Source organism: Stegostoma tigrinum, chromosome 4 (genome assembly GCF_030684315.1).
Source record: "Stegostoma tigrinum isolate sSteTig4 chromosome 4, sSteTig4.hap1, whole genome shotgun sequence".
Taxonomy (NCBI): Eukaryota; Metazoa; Chordata; class Chondrichthyes; order Orectolobiformes; family Stegostomatidae; genus Stegostoma; species Stegostoma tigrinum.
Genome location: NC_081357.1, coordinates 44,599,628 through 44,616,989, shown reverse-complemented (window position 1 = coordinate 44,616,989; position 17,362 = coordinate 44,599,628). Strand labels below are relative to the sequence as shown.

The 17,362-nt window shown below is 40.6% G+C and overlaps 1 protein-coding gene across 3 annotated transcripts in view; it reads left to right on the top strand.

The window, feature by feature from the left end:
• The window catches only part of LOC125452505 (ensconsin-like), a 130,941-nt gene that overhangs the window by 101,339 nt on the left and 12,240 nt on the right, over positions 1 to 17,362 (top strand). For all 3 annotated transcript variants that reach the window (XM_048531026.1, XM_048531025.2, XM_048531023.2), the window contains exons 11-13: positions 860 to 1,019; positions 3,738 to 3,921; positions 16,330 to 16,431. In XM_048531026.1, the coding sequence (XP_048386983.1) occupies positions 860 to 1,019; positions 3,738 to 3,921; positions 16,330 to 16,431 (446 nt within the window). The remainder of the gene's footprint in view (positions 1 to 859; positions 1,020 to 3,737; positions 3,922 to 16,329; positions 16,432 to 17,362) is intronic.

Sequence of the window (17,362 nt, the reverse complement as noted above, 5' to 3'; positions counted from 1 at the left end):
CTAGACACTGTATCAACACTTCAGTGATGGGTTTGAAAGCCACATGATTCAAATTTGCTGATGATGCATAGATAAATGACATTGGAAGCAATTGTTATTTATAGTTGAAGTAGAGAAACTGGGGAATTAATTTTCATGTGGAAAAATGTAATTTTATTCATGAGACCATAAAAAGGATAGATCCCAGAATACTTTCTAAATGAGGAAAACCTAGAAATAATGGAGATGCAGATACATAGATCATTAGAATAGCAGTGCCATGAACAGGTGCCAAAAAAAATCAAAAGCTAATGGAACATGCTTACAAGGGAATGGAATTCAAGGGCGTGGAAGTTATACAAATTTCTTATTAGATCATGACTGCTGTACTCTTTAGCTGTTCTGGGTACCACACTGGCTTTGCAGAATGGAGCAATGCTTGAAGTACCTGAGAAGATAGACAAAAGGGGCTGTTTTCCCTGGAATTTAGAAGACTCTATAGGCATTAGATTGTCCTCTTCAAGATAGTAAAGGAAATAATGGGTTGTTAGAAACACTATACCCTGTGTGAGGAGTCTAGGAGGGTATAGTCTAGACCCAAAGGTAAGTGGATGTTATATCCAGTGTTAAATTAGATCTGAGATTTTCGTTTAACGAGGTATTAAGGGATATGGGGTAATGGCAGACATATGGAGTCTGATCATAGATCAACCGTGATCTCATTGAATGGCAGAGCAGGCCAAGATTGCGCTAAATAACCTGTGCCTGGCCCTGTAATTTCAGTGTCTCTCTTTTAAGAAGTCATGGCATACCTGAAACTGTTCACTAGTTACATTTAAATAGTATACCTAAATTCCAGTACTTATTTTTCTATGCATAGAAACTGCTCAGGCCATACTGTCTACTACTCTTGCTAAAACGACAGCAGGTACGACTGATCCAGCAGAAGCCACAAGACTTCTGGCTGAGAAACGACGAATGGCACGAGAACAGAGGGACCGAGAGGAAGAAGAGAAAAGAGAACAAGAGGAGAAAGAAAGGTATCTATTATATTTTTGGGAGGGTGGGCAATTGGAGAAGTGTATTGATAACTATCGTAACAAGCAATAACGTTTTATTCTCTCCATCACACCGCCTTTTACCCCTGTGCAACTATTGAAATGAGAAAACAATTAGTACGACCAGGGTAAGACCTTTGTTTTAAATTTGAATTGTCACAATTACCACTTAATGACTTGGTTGTCATAATGAAAGCTTTGACAGACCGACTGGTGAATCCTGTGAAATGAATGTTTTCTTGAAATGTTTCTCTCAAAATAGGTTCTTTTGTGATTGATGCAAATGACCATTATATAGAATTTGGGGAGAAGCGCTTGCTGAAAATCTTGATGCAACATAAAGCAATTTACTGAGTCCCTGAAGCATATCCTAGTGAAGATGTGTTATTCTGTCTGATTTCATGGAAGCACAATGATTGTACCACAAAAGGAGGCCATTCAGCCCATTGCATCTGTGTTGGCTGTCTGCAGGAATAATTCATCTGTTGAGACTAAACAAAAACTAAAAAACTTTGATGTAAATCAGAAATTGCTGGAAAAACTCAGCAGATCTGGCAGCACTGTTTCGAGAAAGTGGCTTTAAGATTTCAGATCCTGCAGAGAGAGAGCTGAGAGTGGGGGACAGGAAAATAAGTGAAAAACACTTGGGTAGACAAAGGAATAGGTAAAGGTCCGTCTGGGAGGATCATAAAATTCCTACAGTGTAGATGCAGGCTATTCAGACCATCGAGTCCACTGACTCTCTGAAGAGCATTCTACCCAGACCCACCCCCCCAGTGCTGCATTTCCCATGGCTAATCCGCCTAACCTACACATCATTGGACACTATGGTAAATTTAGCGTGGCTAATTCGCCTAACCTGCACAACTTTGGAGGAAACAGGAGCACACCGAGGAAACCCAAGAACACTCTGGAAGAACGTATGGAGTTTGCACAGACAGTCGCCTGAGGCCGGAATTGAACCTGGTTCCTGGTGCAGTGCTAACCACTGATCCACCGTGCCATCCCAAGGAAAATTAGTTTCTACTGTAAGCAACCCATTGTCAGCCACTCATGGGCCCAGTTAGTATGGTTAAATATGTTCAAGTCTGAAATATAGATTTTTAGCAGTAAGGTACTCAAGGGCTATTGGAGGGGAAAGGCAGGAAAGTAGAACTGATAATTATCCAATTATTGAATGGCAGTGCAGACTCAATGGGCTAAATGGCCTATTTCAGCTCCTATGTCTTATGTGAAGTCCTTGGCCGAAGAGGCAAGTTAGATATTGGGAAGGTTTCCTTTGCAGTCATGGTTGTCTTTGAAGTATTATTAAAGTATGATGCACCAGGCAGGTTTCCAAGAGATTAATGAAATTTTAAATTTTTGGATTAGCTAGAAGTAGAATAATTTTGGGAATGCAGTAATTTTCTGGACGTTTGCTTGATTGGCGTGAGTTTGAGAGGACTTTTCAGACCGTTTTTTCAAATTTTCCTTTGAGTTTTGCTGTGCCTATTAGGAGAGTGAATGGATCACTGTTATACCTGGCTGCATAACATCTGGATGTGAATGGTGTAATCAGTCAGGTGGGGTTTGTGTATGTAGCATGGGTGTCCAGCATTTTGTTTTTCTTTCCAATGTTCATTTTAAAAAAATTAAAATGCATCACCATTTTGGCAAAGATCTGTAGCTCGGGTTGTAGATGAGATTGTTGACTTGCTTGTCGAGCTGGCCTGTTCTTGTTCAGACATTCAACACCATGCTAGGTGACATTGTCAGTGGAGCCTCCGATAAAGCAATGTTATTCTACTGTGCTTAGAATTTATACTGTTTGGTCCATTTTGACGAGTGGTGTCATTTCTGATTTTGGTCTGTATGGGTTTATATATGGGGTCCAATTCTATATCTTTGTTTGCATTACGGGTGGAGAACCATGCCTCTAGAAATTCCAGTGTGTACCTATGTTTGGCTAGTTTCCTTCCTGTCTGTCCATTGTAATGCTTGTGGTAGTCGTTCTGTGGTATTTTGTAAACCATGTTGGTTCTGCATGTTGTGGGAATGGGGCCTTTAATCCTTGAGTGTTTATTGTAGGAATCATGATGGCCCACAGCCACTCTACAGCAAGCACTGACAAGGGTTAAAAACCCATTCCCACAGCATTATAAAATACCATGCAACGACTGCAACAAGCATTACATTGTTCAGACAGGAAGGAAACTAGCCATCAGAATACGCAAACGTCAACTAGCAGCAAAACAGTACAACAAACTCTCTTTTAATGTCGGTACGCTCAGACAAGGAAGGCCATTAGTTTATTTGGGACAAGGTAACCATAGTAGACCAAGCCAAACACGCACGGGAATTTCTAGATGCATGATTGTCCACGCATCATGCAATCAACGAACATATAAAATTGGACCCCATATACAAACGCATACAGAACAAAACCGGAAATGAGACTACTGACCATAACAGACCAAACTGTATAAATTTCAAGCGGAGTAGAATAGCAACATCAGAGGCTCTACTGATGATGTCACCTAGCATGGTGACGAAACGTCTGAATTAGAACAGGCCAGCTCGGCGCGCAAGTCAGCAGCCTCAAAAATACATCACAGTATTTAGCATTTGCAAGATGTATAGACTTGAATCCCTGATCAAAGCTGGACACTTCAATTTTGTGTGTGTCTAAGTAGGATGTTTATGGATTGCTGCTAAATTTAGGCAAATGAAAGAAGAAATGCTGCGACGAAAATCTGAAGAAAAAGCTCGCCGGGAAGAAGAAGCTCGGAGGCTTGAGGAAGAAAGGAGACTTCGAGAAGCACAGCAAAAACTTGAAGAGGAGCAACAATTTCTGGAGGAAAAGGCTCAAAAAGAGAGACTTGAAATAGAGCGTTTGCAAAAGCAAGTAAGTGTTCAGTTTATTACTACTACGTAACACGCTAGTTTTATTTTCCCTATTGTCTATGAGGACAAGGCTATCAGATGCGGGAGAACATCACCGCCTGAAACTTTCAAGTCTATCACCATCCTAACTTGGGCCTATATTACTGAGTCAAAATCCTGGAACTCCCTAGCACATTGGGTGACTGTACCCCCTCCATCGCTTGCAATAGTTTATGCAGACAGCTCATCACCTCCTTTCTGAGGACCGTTATAGGGACAGGCAGTAAATGTTGGACTAGCCAGTGATGCTTGCATTCCATTAACAAAATTAAAAGAAAAATCTAACCCCTTAGAGAAGCTAATGTATTAAATAATCAAATTTTGACAAACATTGAAGTCTTGGTGTAGTCATCACAGAGGCACAGTTTGTGCAAGCAATGAACTGAGCTGACCTTGCACAAAAATGAAAGATCATCGTGTTTAAACAGTAAATGTATTATATGCTGCATTGGAGAAAGTTTAAAAGTAATTTACAAGAATGATTTCCAGAAATGAAAAACTTCAATATAGCTTTTAAAAAAGTTTTGACTGTTCTCCTTAGACAAAAGAATGATGAGAGGAGATACGAAAAAAGGTTTTCAAATCATGAACAGGCTGGATAGATAGGTAGGGAGAGCCTGTTTTCCCCCATGCAATTGAAAATTAAGACTGACAGGGTGTATTAAAGTGATGCACAAAAGAAGTGAGGGTGATGTGAGAGGGGAAAAAAATTCACAGTTGTTAGGTTATGGAGTACACTGTCTGCAAATTTGGTGGAGGCAGTTTCAATTGAGGCATTTAAAAGAGCATTGAATGATTACTTAGATCGAAGGGATATGAGGAAAGGCAGGACATTGGAACTGGTGCAGGCACAGTGGGCCGAATGGCCTCCTTCCACAGTTTAACAATTCTGATTCTGTGATCGAGATACTTGAGTTCATAAGACTACAAGGATTCTAGAGGCCACTGTTCCCCTCAAAGCAGTCATAATATGAAGATTTGAAAATTTGGTAATAACATCAATCGCTGCCTCAACTCCACACATTGTAACAAATCGATTGAACAACGGCACACTACTGTAAATGCATTTCCCTCTCATGTTTAAAAATGTGTAAAAATGTAGGATCTTGATCTTGATGGTAAATATTTTGCTTCAGATAAAGACTTTGTAAAAGAAAAACATAAAGGGCACCAAATAGTTGTTTATTTTAGCAATGCTCCAATAAGACACCAGCCTTTTTTTTGTGATTCAGTGGTTTGCTGTATTTAATTGTTGACTAGAGGTGTTTCATTATGTCACTTCAGATTTTTCCCTTGTTTTGCAGTCAGCGTCTAGCCATGATTGAAGCTTCATTGTTGACATGTTCACCATGTGGTTTACTTTTTTAATAATACATAAAATGCATTCTGGTAACTGCCAGTGCATTGTTCATTGATCTATACCTATGTTCATGGCCAAGCTGCTCAGTCAGGTTCTTAAAATAGGTATGATTTGCCCTGTACTAGAGAAATTCAGCCAAATGGTGGTAGTCACATAGAGCTCTGTTTTAGTACTGCCTGTTTTCCTTCTAGAAATAATCAGCTGAGAGCCTGAAGGAGTCTTGGGATTTGTGGCTAGCATGATGTAGCTATGCTTTATAGGTTAGAAAATTTGACCAATTTTTTCATTTGTTGTTTGGTGCAAGTCCGTAGGAACAATATTCAAGATAGCCATTCCCATCATTCATTGACATGCAGGTAATTGCTGTAGGGTTGTCACACAAACTGTGGACAATTATTTCCCTAGAACACATTTCTTACATGTCTGGTATGAGTTTCGTACTGTAAGCACCAGTTGGCAAATCACTGTAAAAGACCACCGATCAACTGAGATTTAGTTTCATGATGTAACCTTTAACGCTGAGCCATGCAATATTGCTGGTATTGAAACAGAAGTAGGCCATTCAGCCTTTGAGCCAATTACGATATAAAGAGTTAAATTGAGATTTACATGTTCACAGTAAAACCATAGGAGTAGAATTCTCCAGTAAACCTTGAATGCCCTAAAGGTTGAGGTCAGCAGAATATCCAGAAAGGCCTTGCAAACCAAAAGGATTAAAGCAAACAATATTAGGGATAGCCAGACTAGGGCAAAGTAAAAGGCTACATTAAGATACAAACCCTTGGAGATGTCTGTTTATTATATGATCATGTACTAACATAGTTGAAATTTGAACTACAGAAGTGTAGATATAACTAAAGGTGTGTAAGAGCGATGAATTTCTTGGATTCCGCAGAATTTTATTCCAGCTAACTTTGAGTGGACTATCTCTGCGTACGTTTGAGTAAACAATTGAACACCTGTGAAAGAATTAGACTGTGAAAGTTTAGTAAGGATATCAATATTCATTGTAAAACCAAGGGAGAATTATCCAAATGAACTTTGGTTATATTGTCAACGTAGAAAATCTTATTTAATTCTCAAATCAAATCTAAAATCTGTTCCTCCATTCAATGAGATCTGATAATGCTCCAGTTTTCTGCCTTTTCTCCCATAGTTCTTGATTCCCATGCTGATTAAAATTATGTCCATCTCCTATGTATCCCAGTAATCCCAGTCTCTACAGTCGTTTGCAGTAAAAAAAATTAGGTACACTACCCAGTGAGAAGAAATTGCTTGCCATTTGTCTTGTGGGTGACCCCTTATTCTAACATGATGCTCTCTAGTTTTACACCCCCTTGCAAGAATGAACAAACTATCAAGCCTGCTAAAATATGTTTCAATAAAGTTGCTGTCCTTGTGCTAAATTCCATTGAATACAAAGTACAACATTGTAAAACTGTCCTCGTATCAAAATCCCTCCATGTCCAGGTCAACCCAGTGAACAATCTGCCTACTGCCTTCAATGCCAAAAGTACTTTAGTATATTCTAGGTGTGATCTGACTAGTGGCTTACATTGTTTTATCAAACCATCCTTATTTTTACACTCAAAACAATGAACAAAGAAAATTACAGCACTGGAACAGGCCCTTCAGCGCTCCAGGCCTGCGCCAATTGAGATCCTCTGTCTAAACCTGTCAACTATTTTCTAAGGGTCTGTATTTCTTAGATTCCTGACCGTCCATGTACCTGTCCAGATACATCTTAAAAGACACTATTGTGTCTGCGTCTCCCACCTCTGCTGGCAACGCGTTCCAGGCATCCACTACCCTCTGCATAAAGAACTTTCCATACATATGTCCCATAAACTTTGCTCCCCTCACTTTGAACTCATGACCCCTAGTAATTGAGTCCCCCACTCTGGGGGAGAAAGCTTCTTGCTATCCACCTTGTCTATACCCCTCATGATTTTGTAGATCTCAATCAAGTCCCCCCTCAATCTCTGTCTTTCTAATGTAAATAATCCTAATCTACTCAACCTCTCTTCATAGCTAGCACCCTCCATACCAGGCAACATCCTGGTGAACCTCCTCTGCACCCTCTCCAAAGCATCCACATCCTTTTGGCAATGTGGCGACCAGAACTGTACGCAGTACTCTAAATGTGGCCAGACCAAAGTTTTATATAACTGTAACATGACCTGCCAACTCTTGTATTCAATACCCCGTACGATGAAGGAAAGCTTGTCCCATGTCACCTTGACCGCTCATGACCTGCATTGCCACCTTCAGGGAACAATGGACCTGAATACCTAGATCTCTCTGTTCATCAGTTTTCCCCAGGACTTTTCCATTTATTGTGTAGTTTGCTCCTGAATTTGATCTTCCAAAATGCATCACCTTTCATTTGCCCGGATTGAACTCCATCTGCCATTTATCTGCCCAACTCTACAATCTATCTATATTCTGCTGTAATCTCTGACAGTCCCCTTCACTATTTGCTACTCCGTCAATGTTCGTGTCACCTGCACACTTGCTAATCATACCACCTATACCTTTCTCCAAATCACTTACGTATATCACAAACAACAGTGGTCCCAGCACTGACCCCTGTGGAACACCACTGGTTACAGGTCTCCAATTTGAGAAGCCCCCTTCCACCACTACTGTCTGTCCCCTGTTGCCTAGCCAGTTTTTTATCAACCTGGCTAGCACACCCTGGACTCCATGTGACTTCACTTTCTCCATCAGCCTGCCATGTGGAACCTTATTAAACGCCTTACTGAAGTCCACATATATGATATCTACAGCCTTTCCCTCATCGATCAACTTTGTCATGTCTTCAAAGAATTCTATTAAGTTGGAAAGACATGACCTTCCCTGCACAAAACCATGTTGCCTATCACTGATAAGCCCATTTTCTTCCAAATGGGAAATAGATCCTATCCCTTGGTATCTTCTCCAGCAGCTTCCCTACCACCGACATCAGGCACACCAGTCGATAATTACCTGGATTATCCCTGCTAGCCTTCTTAAGCAAGGGGACAACATTAGCAATTCTCCAGTTCTCTGGGACCTCACCCGTGTTTAAGGATGCTACAAAGATATCTGTTAAGGCCCCAGCTATTTCCCCTCTCGCTTCCCTCAATATGGGATAGATCCCACCCGACCTTGGGGGCTTGTCCACTTTAATGCCTTTTAGATACCCAACACTTCCTCCCTCCTTATGTCAACTTGACCTAGAGTAATTAAACATCTATGCCTAACCTTAGCCTCCGTCATGTCCCTCTCCTTGGTGAGGACCGATGCAAAGTACTCATTAAGAATTTCACCCATTTTCTCTGACTCAGCGCAAAACTTTCTTTCTTTGTCCTTCAGTGGGCCAATCCTTTCTCTAGTTATCCTTTTGCTCTTTATATATGAATAAAAGGCTTTGGGATTTTCCTTAACCATGTTTGCTAAAGATATCTCATGTCCTCTTTTAGCCCTCTTAATTCCTCGTTTCAGATTCGCCCTACATTCCTGATATTCTTCCAAAGCTTCATCTGTCTTCAGTTGCCTAGACCTTTATGTTTGCTTCCTTTTTCCTCTTAGTCTCTCAATTTCACCTGTCATCCATGGTTCCCTAATCTTGCCATTTCTATCCCTCATTTTCACAGGAACATGTCTCTCCTGCATGCTAATCAACCTCTCTTTAAAAGCCTCCCACATATCAAATGTGGATTTACCTTCAAACACTTTCTCTATTCCCTTTGAAGTAAAGGCCCACCTTCCAGTTGCCTTCTGTATTACCAACTGAAATTGTACACCTGCTTTTTGTGTGAGTACCCTATTCCACCCAGTGCCTTCATGTTGTGGCTTTCTGCCATCTTTCTCCATTTTAAATAATATTCTCACCTCTCTTACCAAAATAAGTAACTTTGTGTTTTCCCCGTATTATGTTCACTGAATCTATCTATGTCAATGTGTGTCATCTTCACCATTTGCCTTCCCAGCTATTTCCTCTACAATTGGCTACAATAAGTTCAGTCCCCTTATCCAAGCCATTTGTACATATTGTACACAATTATTTTTCTGGAATTGATTCCTGTGGCACACCACAAGTTATAGTTTTCATCCTTTAAATATTCCCCCTTCACACAACTTTGTCTTCTATTAGTTAGCCAATGCTCTGTTCATCCTAATATACTATCCTCAACCTCATGTTCTCTGGATTTATGAGTTAGCCTTATGCATGCCACCTTTATCAAATACCAAATAGCACTGCTGCTTCATAATGCCAGGGACCTGGGTTCAGTTGCATCCTTGGGCAACTGTCTGTGTGGAGTTTGTACATTCTCCCTACGTCAGCATGAGTTTTCTCCCACAGTCCGAAGATGTGCAGGTTAAGTGGATTGGCCAAGTTAAAGTTGCCCATAGTGTCCAGTTATGTATAGGTTAGGTGGATTAGCCTGGGAAATGCAGGATCATTGGGGTGAGAGTCTGGGTGGGATGCTCCTTGGAGAGTTGGTGTGGACTTGTTGGGCCGAATGGCTTATTTCCACACTATAGGATTTTAAACAAATTCTGAACCTTCTTGGCAACCCAAGTATGTTACATCTACTGGTTCCCCCTTCTATTAACTACCTGAAAGATTTCTGATAAATTTTGTCATGCATAATTTCCCGTTCATGAAATCATGATTGATTGTGTTATATATTGCTGCTAAATATTCTGATATTCTGTCCTTTGTAATTGACTTGCTAGTAGTTTGAGATGACAAGGCGTAGAGTTGGATGAACACAGCAGGCCGAGCAGGAAAGCTGATGTTTCGGGCCTAGACCATTCTTCAGATAAACCTATTTTTAGTCGCCGTCAATTTTTGAATGAAGCTGTTACTTTGGCAATTTCCCAATCCTGTAGTACTTTTCCAGAACCTAAAGGATTCCTGAAAGATTACTACCAGTGCATCTACTATCTCTGTAACTGCTTGCTTTAATTTCCTACAATGTAACCTATCTGATCTAGGGATTCAGCAACCCTTGACACTGTCAGTTTCCCTAAAACTTTTTCTCCGGTGCATAGTTATGATTTCCTTTTCCCTTACCTTTTTGCTGTATGATTATTTAGTATTTTTGGAATGCTGTTGATGTCTTCTGCCATGAAGACTGATACAAAGTATTCATTTGACCTTTCTGCTGTTTCCGGTCTCCCCATTATTATTTCCCGATCTTCAATCTCCACTGGCCTTTAACCCCTCTTTTTTAATATAGTTTTTAAAAATAGCTCTTACTGTCCATTTCTTTATTACTTTCTAGTTTGCCCTGTTTTCTCTCTGTTTGGACAATCTTTTATTGGTTTTAAAACTTTCCAAGTCCTCTGGTTTACCATTAATCTTGGTCACGTTTGTTTTTTTTTAAACTTTCAATTTTGTACCTTTGGTTGTTTTATACTCCTACTAGAATCTTCCTTCTTAACTGGATATGTCTTTTGAGAGAGTGTCTATATATTTTAAATGTCTACTGTTGTTTTTCACCACACTTTTCAGGGAAATTCCACCTAACTTTGTTATCATCTCTTTTTGTAATTAGTCTTAATTAAGTTTAACAGTTGTTTCTGACCTAAGTTTCTCACTCTAATTTTATTAACCCTGCATCATTGCCCATTACAAGATCCAAGATAGCCCGGAATCTGTTAGAACCGGCAACGTATTGTTGTAGCAAACAACCCAAATGTACTCGATCAATTCTTCCTGATGTCAGCCTCCTGATGTTCTCAATCTACATGAAGATTATGTTCATTTTTTAAACATGAGCTCCTTCTTTCCTGATTTATTCAGTATTTCAGATCCATAATTAAAGGAGGCCTACAGACTATACCCACCAATGCCATCTTTTCCACATATTCTTACCTCCGCGAATTATAGATTTTATATTTTCTGATGTAAGGTTTTTTGGTTATCTCACCACCCTTTCCTCCTTGCTTTTCCTTTCAGAAATTGATATACCCCTGAATATTTAGTTCCTAGTCTTGATCCACTTTGTAACCATGTCTCTGTAATTGCTGTAATCTCATACACATTACCCTCTGTTCGTGCTATTAGTTTGTTTACTTTGTTCTGAAATCTATACGTATTTAAGTAAAGAGCGAGTAAAGACATTTTTTCCCTTTTTTGACCTGGTTTACATTTTTTTTAATGGTTGTATGTTCTCTCTTTCTGTCTCACTCCTGGCATCATCAATGCAACCATATTGTTTTGCTCTATATGCCTGTGTTTCCTTTCTCCAGATTTGTCCTGCACCCTGCCCCCAAAACTAAATTTAAAGTCCTTTTCACAGCCCTGGTTGTTTGATTTGCTAGGGCACTAGTCTCAGTATTATTCAGACAAAACTTGTCCCACCAGAACAGTTCTGTACTATACCAGCATGAGTGTTCGTCCCCCATGAACTGAAACCCATTCTACCCATGCCATTTTTTTGAGTGATGCATTTAACTCCTTGACTTTAATTACCCACTAGACGGTTTGCCCATAGCTGAAGTAGTAAATCCAAGATTATTTCTTTGGCTTTGCAATTTAATTTTTTTTTATTTAGTTCCTAACTGTTCAAATTCTTTCAGCAGAATGTCCTTTCTAGTCTTATTAGTATCATTATTATCGATGTGTAATCAACACATAGATCCATCTCTTGTTGAAAGTTCCTCTCCAGCCTAGAGAACATGTTCTTAGCCCTGGCACCTGACAGACAATAATGCCTTTGGGACTCTCACTGGCTGCAGAACTCGAGCTAATGGCGACAGAGAACCATATCTACCACCAACTTGCTAGGTTCTCCTGCCTTCCAACACTTGACTGGTTCCCTGTATCCACACTAGCTTGGTGAGTTGGCTCATCCTTTTCCTGCAGTCATCGTCTAATTTACAGTTTACAAGAGCCTCCATAACTGTTAGATTTTACAGAGGCCAGGCCTCCTCAATCGCTATCCCTTTGGTCCCTACTTTTGCTTCAATTACAGCCATTGGTCAAATTTGAGGGGACTGACCATCTCCTGGAGCAAAGTGTTCAGATAGCATTACGCCTCCCTGATGTGGCACAATGTCTGCAGCTCGAACTCTAGTTTCTCAGCTCTGATCATAGAAACATAGAAGATAGCAGAAGGAGACTATTCGGCCCTTCAAGCCTGCTCCACTATTCTTCACTATCATGGCTGATTGTCTGACTCAGTATCCTCATCCTGCTTTCTCCCTGTAACCTTTGGTCCCTTTTTCCCCAAGTGCTATATCTAGTTGCCTCTTGATTACATTCAGTGTTTTGGCATTGACTACTTCCACTGGTAATGAGTTCCACAGGCTCACCACTTCTCGGGTGAAGAAATATCTCCTCATCCCCGTCTTAAATCGTCTACCCCAAATCTTCATACTATGATCCCTGGTTCTAGGCACACCATCATCAGGAACATCTACCCTGTCCAGTCTTGTTAGAATTTTATAAGTCTCTTTGAGAACCCCCTTCATTTGTCTGGTCTCTCTAGCGAAAGCAGTCCCAACATAATCAATCTCTGCTCATATATCAGACCCACCATCCTGGAATCAGCCAAGTAAAGCTTCACTCTTCCCTCGAGAGCATGAACATCCTTCCTCAGAAAAGAAGACCAAAACTGCAATAATATTTCAAAGTTCCTCAAGCTGCAAACAATTATTGCAGGTTTCTTTTGTCCTGGATCATTGCAATTCCCACATATTACAGCACATAAACATCTCTTGTCCTGCCATCACTATTGTATTTAACTTATTGGCTAATTACTTGAATATCCCTGCTCTTTACACTTAATTGTAATTATGTGTATTTACACCAGTTTCCATGTTAAATGAGTTAATGAGCTGTTAAATGAGCTGTTTTTAAGAATAAGATGGAAAAGAAAGAGACTAGAAGTGGTAATACAAACTGAAGACCTGACTTTACTTTAAAGACTAGAAATACTCTGTCCTCCTAGTAACAACCACCTCGCTAATAAGTGCAAGGAATGCAGCTGGTATCATATTATGATTTGTGTCATCAGTGTATCATTGGTCTGACAGGTGGGCCAATCAATTTGCACCTTTTTATCCTCTCCTCCAGCTACTTTGTATTATCCATTTAAAAACTATGGCTTTGATTTGTACAAGGGACAGGAACTGATCTTGAGCTCAAATGCTCAGCAGATACACTGTGTTGCATATTGGTGTTGAGCTCAAAGTTTGTACTGCACATGCTCTACCCTAGCATCCTATATCACATTAAACTGCTTTTAAAATTCTTGAGTCTAGTGGAAGAGGTATTCCTGGAGGATTTAGGGACATGAAGGCTCACTAAATCTTAATAGTATGACCGTTTCTAAACAAATATTTTTGCCATTTGGCCAGCCCGTGAGAGTTGGAATTTAGTGAGGTCCATACAGCCAGGGACTTATGGGAGCTATCCTTGGCAGTCCAATGTAGAGCTGATCAGGACTTGAAGGAAGAGAGGTGGTTAAACATGATTAGAAAAAGACTAGATTAGATGGGCCCCTTCACTATTTCTCCTTCTGACCTACTAGGAGTTCAAACTGACAATATTCTTAAATCGACTTTCCTGTGCTGACCAGTTAACTCCTCCTTCTGTGATGTGTTGTGAGACTGGAAGTTGGTGACATTTCATGGTTCTGATGCAGTCTGTGTTTTGACCTTTGCATGTTTCATAGGGCTGACAACATACTCTTTCAACTTCTGTCTGCGTTTAGCTGCCGCCTTTGGATGAGAGGGTTCACCGTTATTAATGCCATTATTGCTATGGTATAGTACTACGGGATCAGTTATCTCAATCAACTGGATAGCTAGTTTAGAACACAGCATGCCGCCAACAGTGAGAGTTCAATTCCTGTACTGTTAGAGGTTACCATAAAGGTCCCTTCTCTCTTAGGATGGCATGGTCGACCAGTGGTTAACACTGCTGCCTCAGTGCCACGAACCTGGGTTTGATTCCATCCTCAGGCTATTGTCTGTGAGTCTTCTTGTGTCGGAGCGGGTTTTCACCAGGTGCTCTGGTTTCCTTCCACAGTCCAAAGCGCTGTAGGTTGGGTGGACTGGCTTTACTAAATTGCTTATAGTGTATGCAGGTTGGGTAGATTAGCTATAGGAAATGCAGGGTTACAGTGATAGGGTGAGGTAGTGGGTCTGCATGGGATGCTCTTTGGAGGGTTCCTGCTTCCACATTGCTGGGGTTCTGTGATTCTCTAATGAGGGAGCAGTGTTATGGCCTTCTGTAACTATGACGACTTCACCTTCACCTCTGTTCATCATTTCAGATTTTAATTCCTCATCTCACTCTTAGTTGGCCTGAGCAGAGAAGGCATTAAAACTGAGGCTAATGATCAATAAATTTAAGGAAGCAAATTAACACCAACAGCTGTTCTTAGACTGTGCTTTAAAAATTCCCTCACTGTGTAGAAATGATTGGGAATACTTCTCCCTGGTTTCATGGGAAAAGGGAGAAGATATCTGTGTCCTCTAAGCACATTCTGTACTTTAAATCTTACACTTACTGTATGGACATGTTCTTCTGAATGGGATTGTGAAGCTTTGACTCAGTTATATATTGCTGCTGCCCCCACACCCCTAAAAAAAACCTGAACCACCACCACTCCATATATCCTTCTCTCGAATGGGCACGACCCAAGAGGCGAGCTGGTTGCAGATGATACGTTGTGTGGAATTCTTTGTGTGGCACAAGTATTTTAAACAGTCCGGTATTCCCTTAAATACACTATATCAGGATTTTAGCTCTGCTAACAAGTGCTACCTTTGTCAGTCATGTTGCCTGACAATTTTTGCAGCTATTAGCTTAAATCAGTACCTTTGTCCTGCATTCTCATTTAACTACCCATTTCCCCTTTCTTCAGTAAACCCTAACCCTGTCGCAGGACCTCAATCTCAAAACTTAAGAGTTAACCACATGCAGTGCATTTGCTTGTTTGCTCGCTAAGCCGGTTGTTCCATGGGTGTGCAGGTGTTTCTTAAAATGGTAACATATCATCAACGCGACCCTTAATCAAAGTGTTGGTGTTCTGCCCCATTCCAAATTTAAATGATCCTCTGGTGTGGTGGATCTTGTCACTTCCAGTTCTGGTTTTTTGCAGCAGTCTGCATATAGGGTTTATTTTTGTGTTTTGCTAATGGAGTCACGTGTTGAGAACCAGGCCTGCATAAATTTGTTTGCATGTCTGTTTGCTTGTCCCAATATAGCCATTTTGTCCCAGTTGCTGCTAAAAGCCAGAACCCGAAGTGACAAGACCCACCATACCAGAGGATCATATAAATTCGGAATGGAACAGAACACCAACGCTTTGACTAGAGTTCACACTGATAATGTTGCCTGGAATGGTGACAGTATGTCTGCACACAACAGAACAACCGGCTCAGCGAGCAAATGAACAACTGCATCCATAACCTGAGCTACAAATCTTTGCTGAAACCTCAGTTGACCACATTTCTGTGGATGTGGAGTCATGCATAGGCCAAAACAGATCTTGTTTCCTGAAGGACGTTAGTTTGATGCGATGGTTTCATGACCACTGGTAATGGGATTTAAGTAAGATAACTGATGTTTAAATGACTAACTGTCTCCATAATCAGGAAACCTGTGCTGTCCCCAAACTCACCCCTGTGAAAATCAAGCATGAAGGGTTTAGGGACAGCACCTCCAGTATTCCTGGTTCCATCAGCAGAGAAAATCAGGGCTTTAATTTCTAGCTTCTGGGTGTAAAACTGAAAATCAAGTGGACGTATTAAAGTTCTTGTGTCTGGTTTCCATGTCTGTTTGGATCATTGAAAGAGCGCCAAATTGTTTCCTGTTTAATTTAGATTGTACAAATCAATCGTAGTTAGTTGGCTCACTTAATCTTTCCTAACATTATAATCTTTTTGTTTTACAACTTGTCCATTACTACTTTTGGACAAGCTGAGGGTTTATAGCAGCACTCTGAGTTTTCTGATAACAGTTGTTCACGTGATAAATCTGGCTCATTACATTGTTTTCAGAAAGAAGAAGATGCTCGTGCTAGAGAAGAAGCTGAGAGATTGCGAATAGAACGTGAGAAACACTTCCAAAAAGAAGAACAAGAGCGAATGGAAAGAAAAAAGGTAATATGGCCAGTTTTTTAGGAAATGTCTTTCTTGCTCACTTTTGTTTTGTCTTGAATGTTCGATCATGATGGGTTTTAATGCATTTGCTGGCCACCCCTTGACTCAAAGAAATGGCTGGTTTCCGTTAGCCTGAAGAGGAATATCAACCAGATTTGAACAGTCACACCTGCCATTCATTTGCATGGTTTACAGCAAGAGTTGCTCAAAAATAGACCTAATTAAATACTATCAGAGATAATGGGAACTGCAGATGCTGGAGATTCCAAGATAATAAAATGTGAGGCTGGATGAACACAGCAGGCCAAGCAGCATCTCAGGAGCACAAAAGCCGACGCCCGAAGCGTCAGCTTTTGTGCTCCTGAGATGCTGCTTGGCCTGCTGTGTTCATCCAGCCTCACATTTTATTATCCTAATTAAATACTTTTTGTTTTCCCCTCTTGTTGCTTGCATTGATGAAGAAAATTTACTCTCATCCCATCTGAAATAACCAAACTTGGATCAAGACTATGGATCCTTTTTTGGAATGAAATGGCTGGGTCCTGTACATAAGACAGTGTGTATAACAAACAATGTCATCTAATTTTTATGGACTAATTCAGGGGTTCCCAAACCGTGATCACAAGCCCAATTCTTTTGTTTTGGACCTAGATTGCTAGGAGGGGAGAGAATGAGCACAGCAACATAAGCTCCTCCCATGAGCAAGTCCTGATTTTGTTTTTCTCTCTGCCCCTAGTTATTTGGGAGGGGCAGAGTACCTTCAAATTATTCCATGTGTGACCACTTCACGTGAACCCAATTGGAAGGTCAGCTTGCTTGGAAGACTGGTCATGCTGCGTAGAATCATAGAATCCCTACAGTGTGGAAACAGGCCATTTGGCACATCAAGTCCACACTGACCCTCTGAGGACTATCCCACTACCCTTTCCCT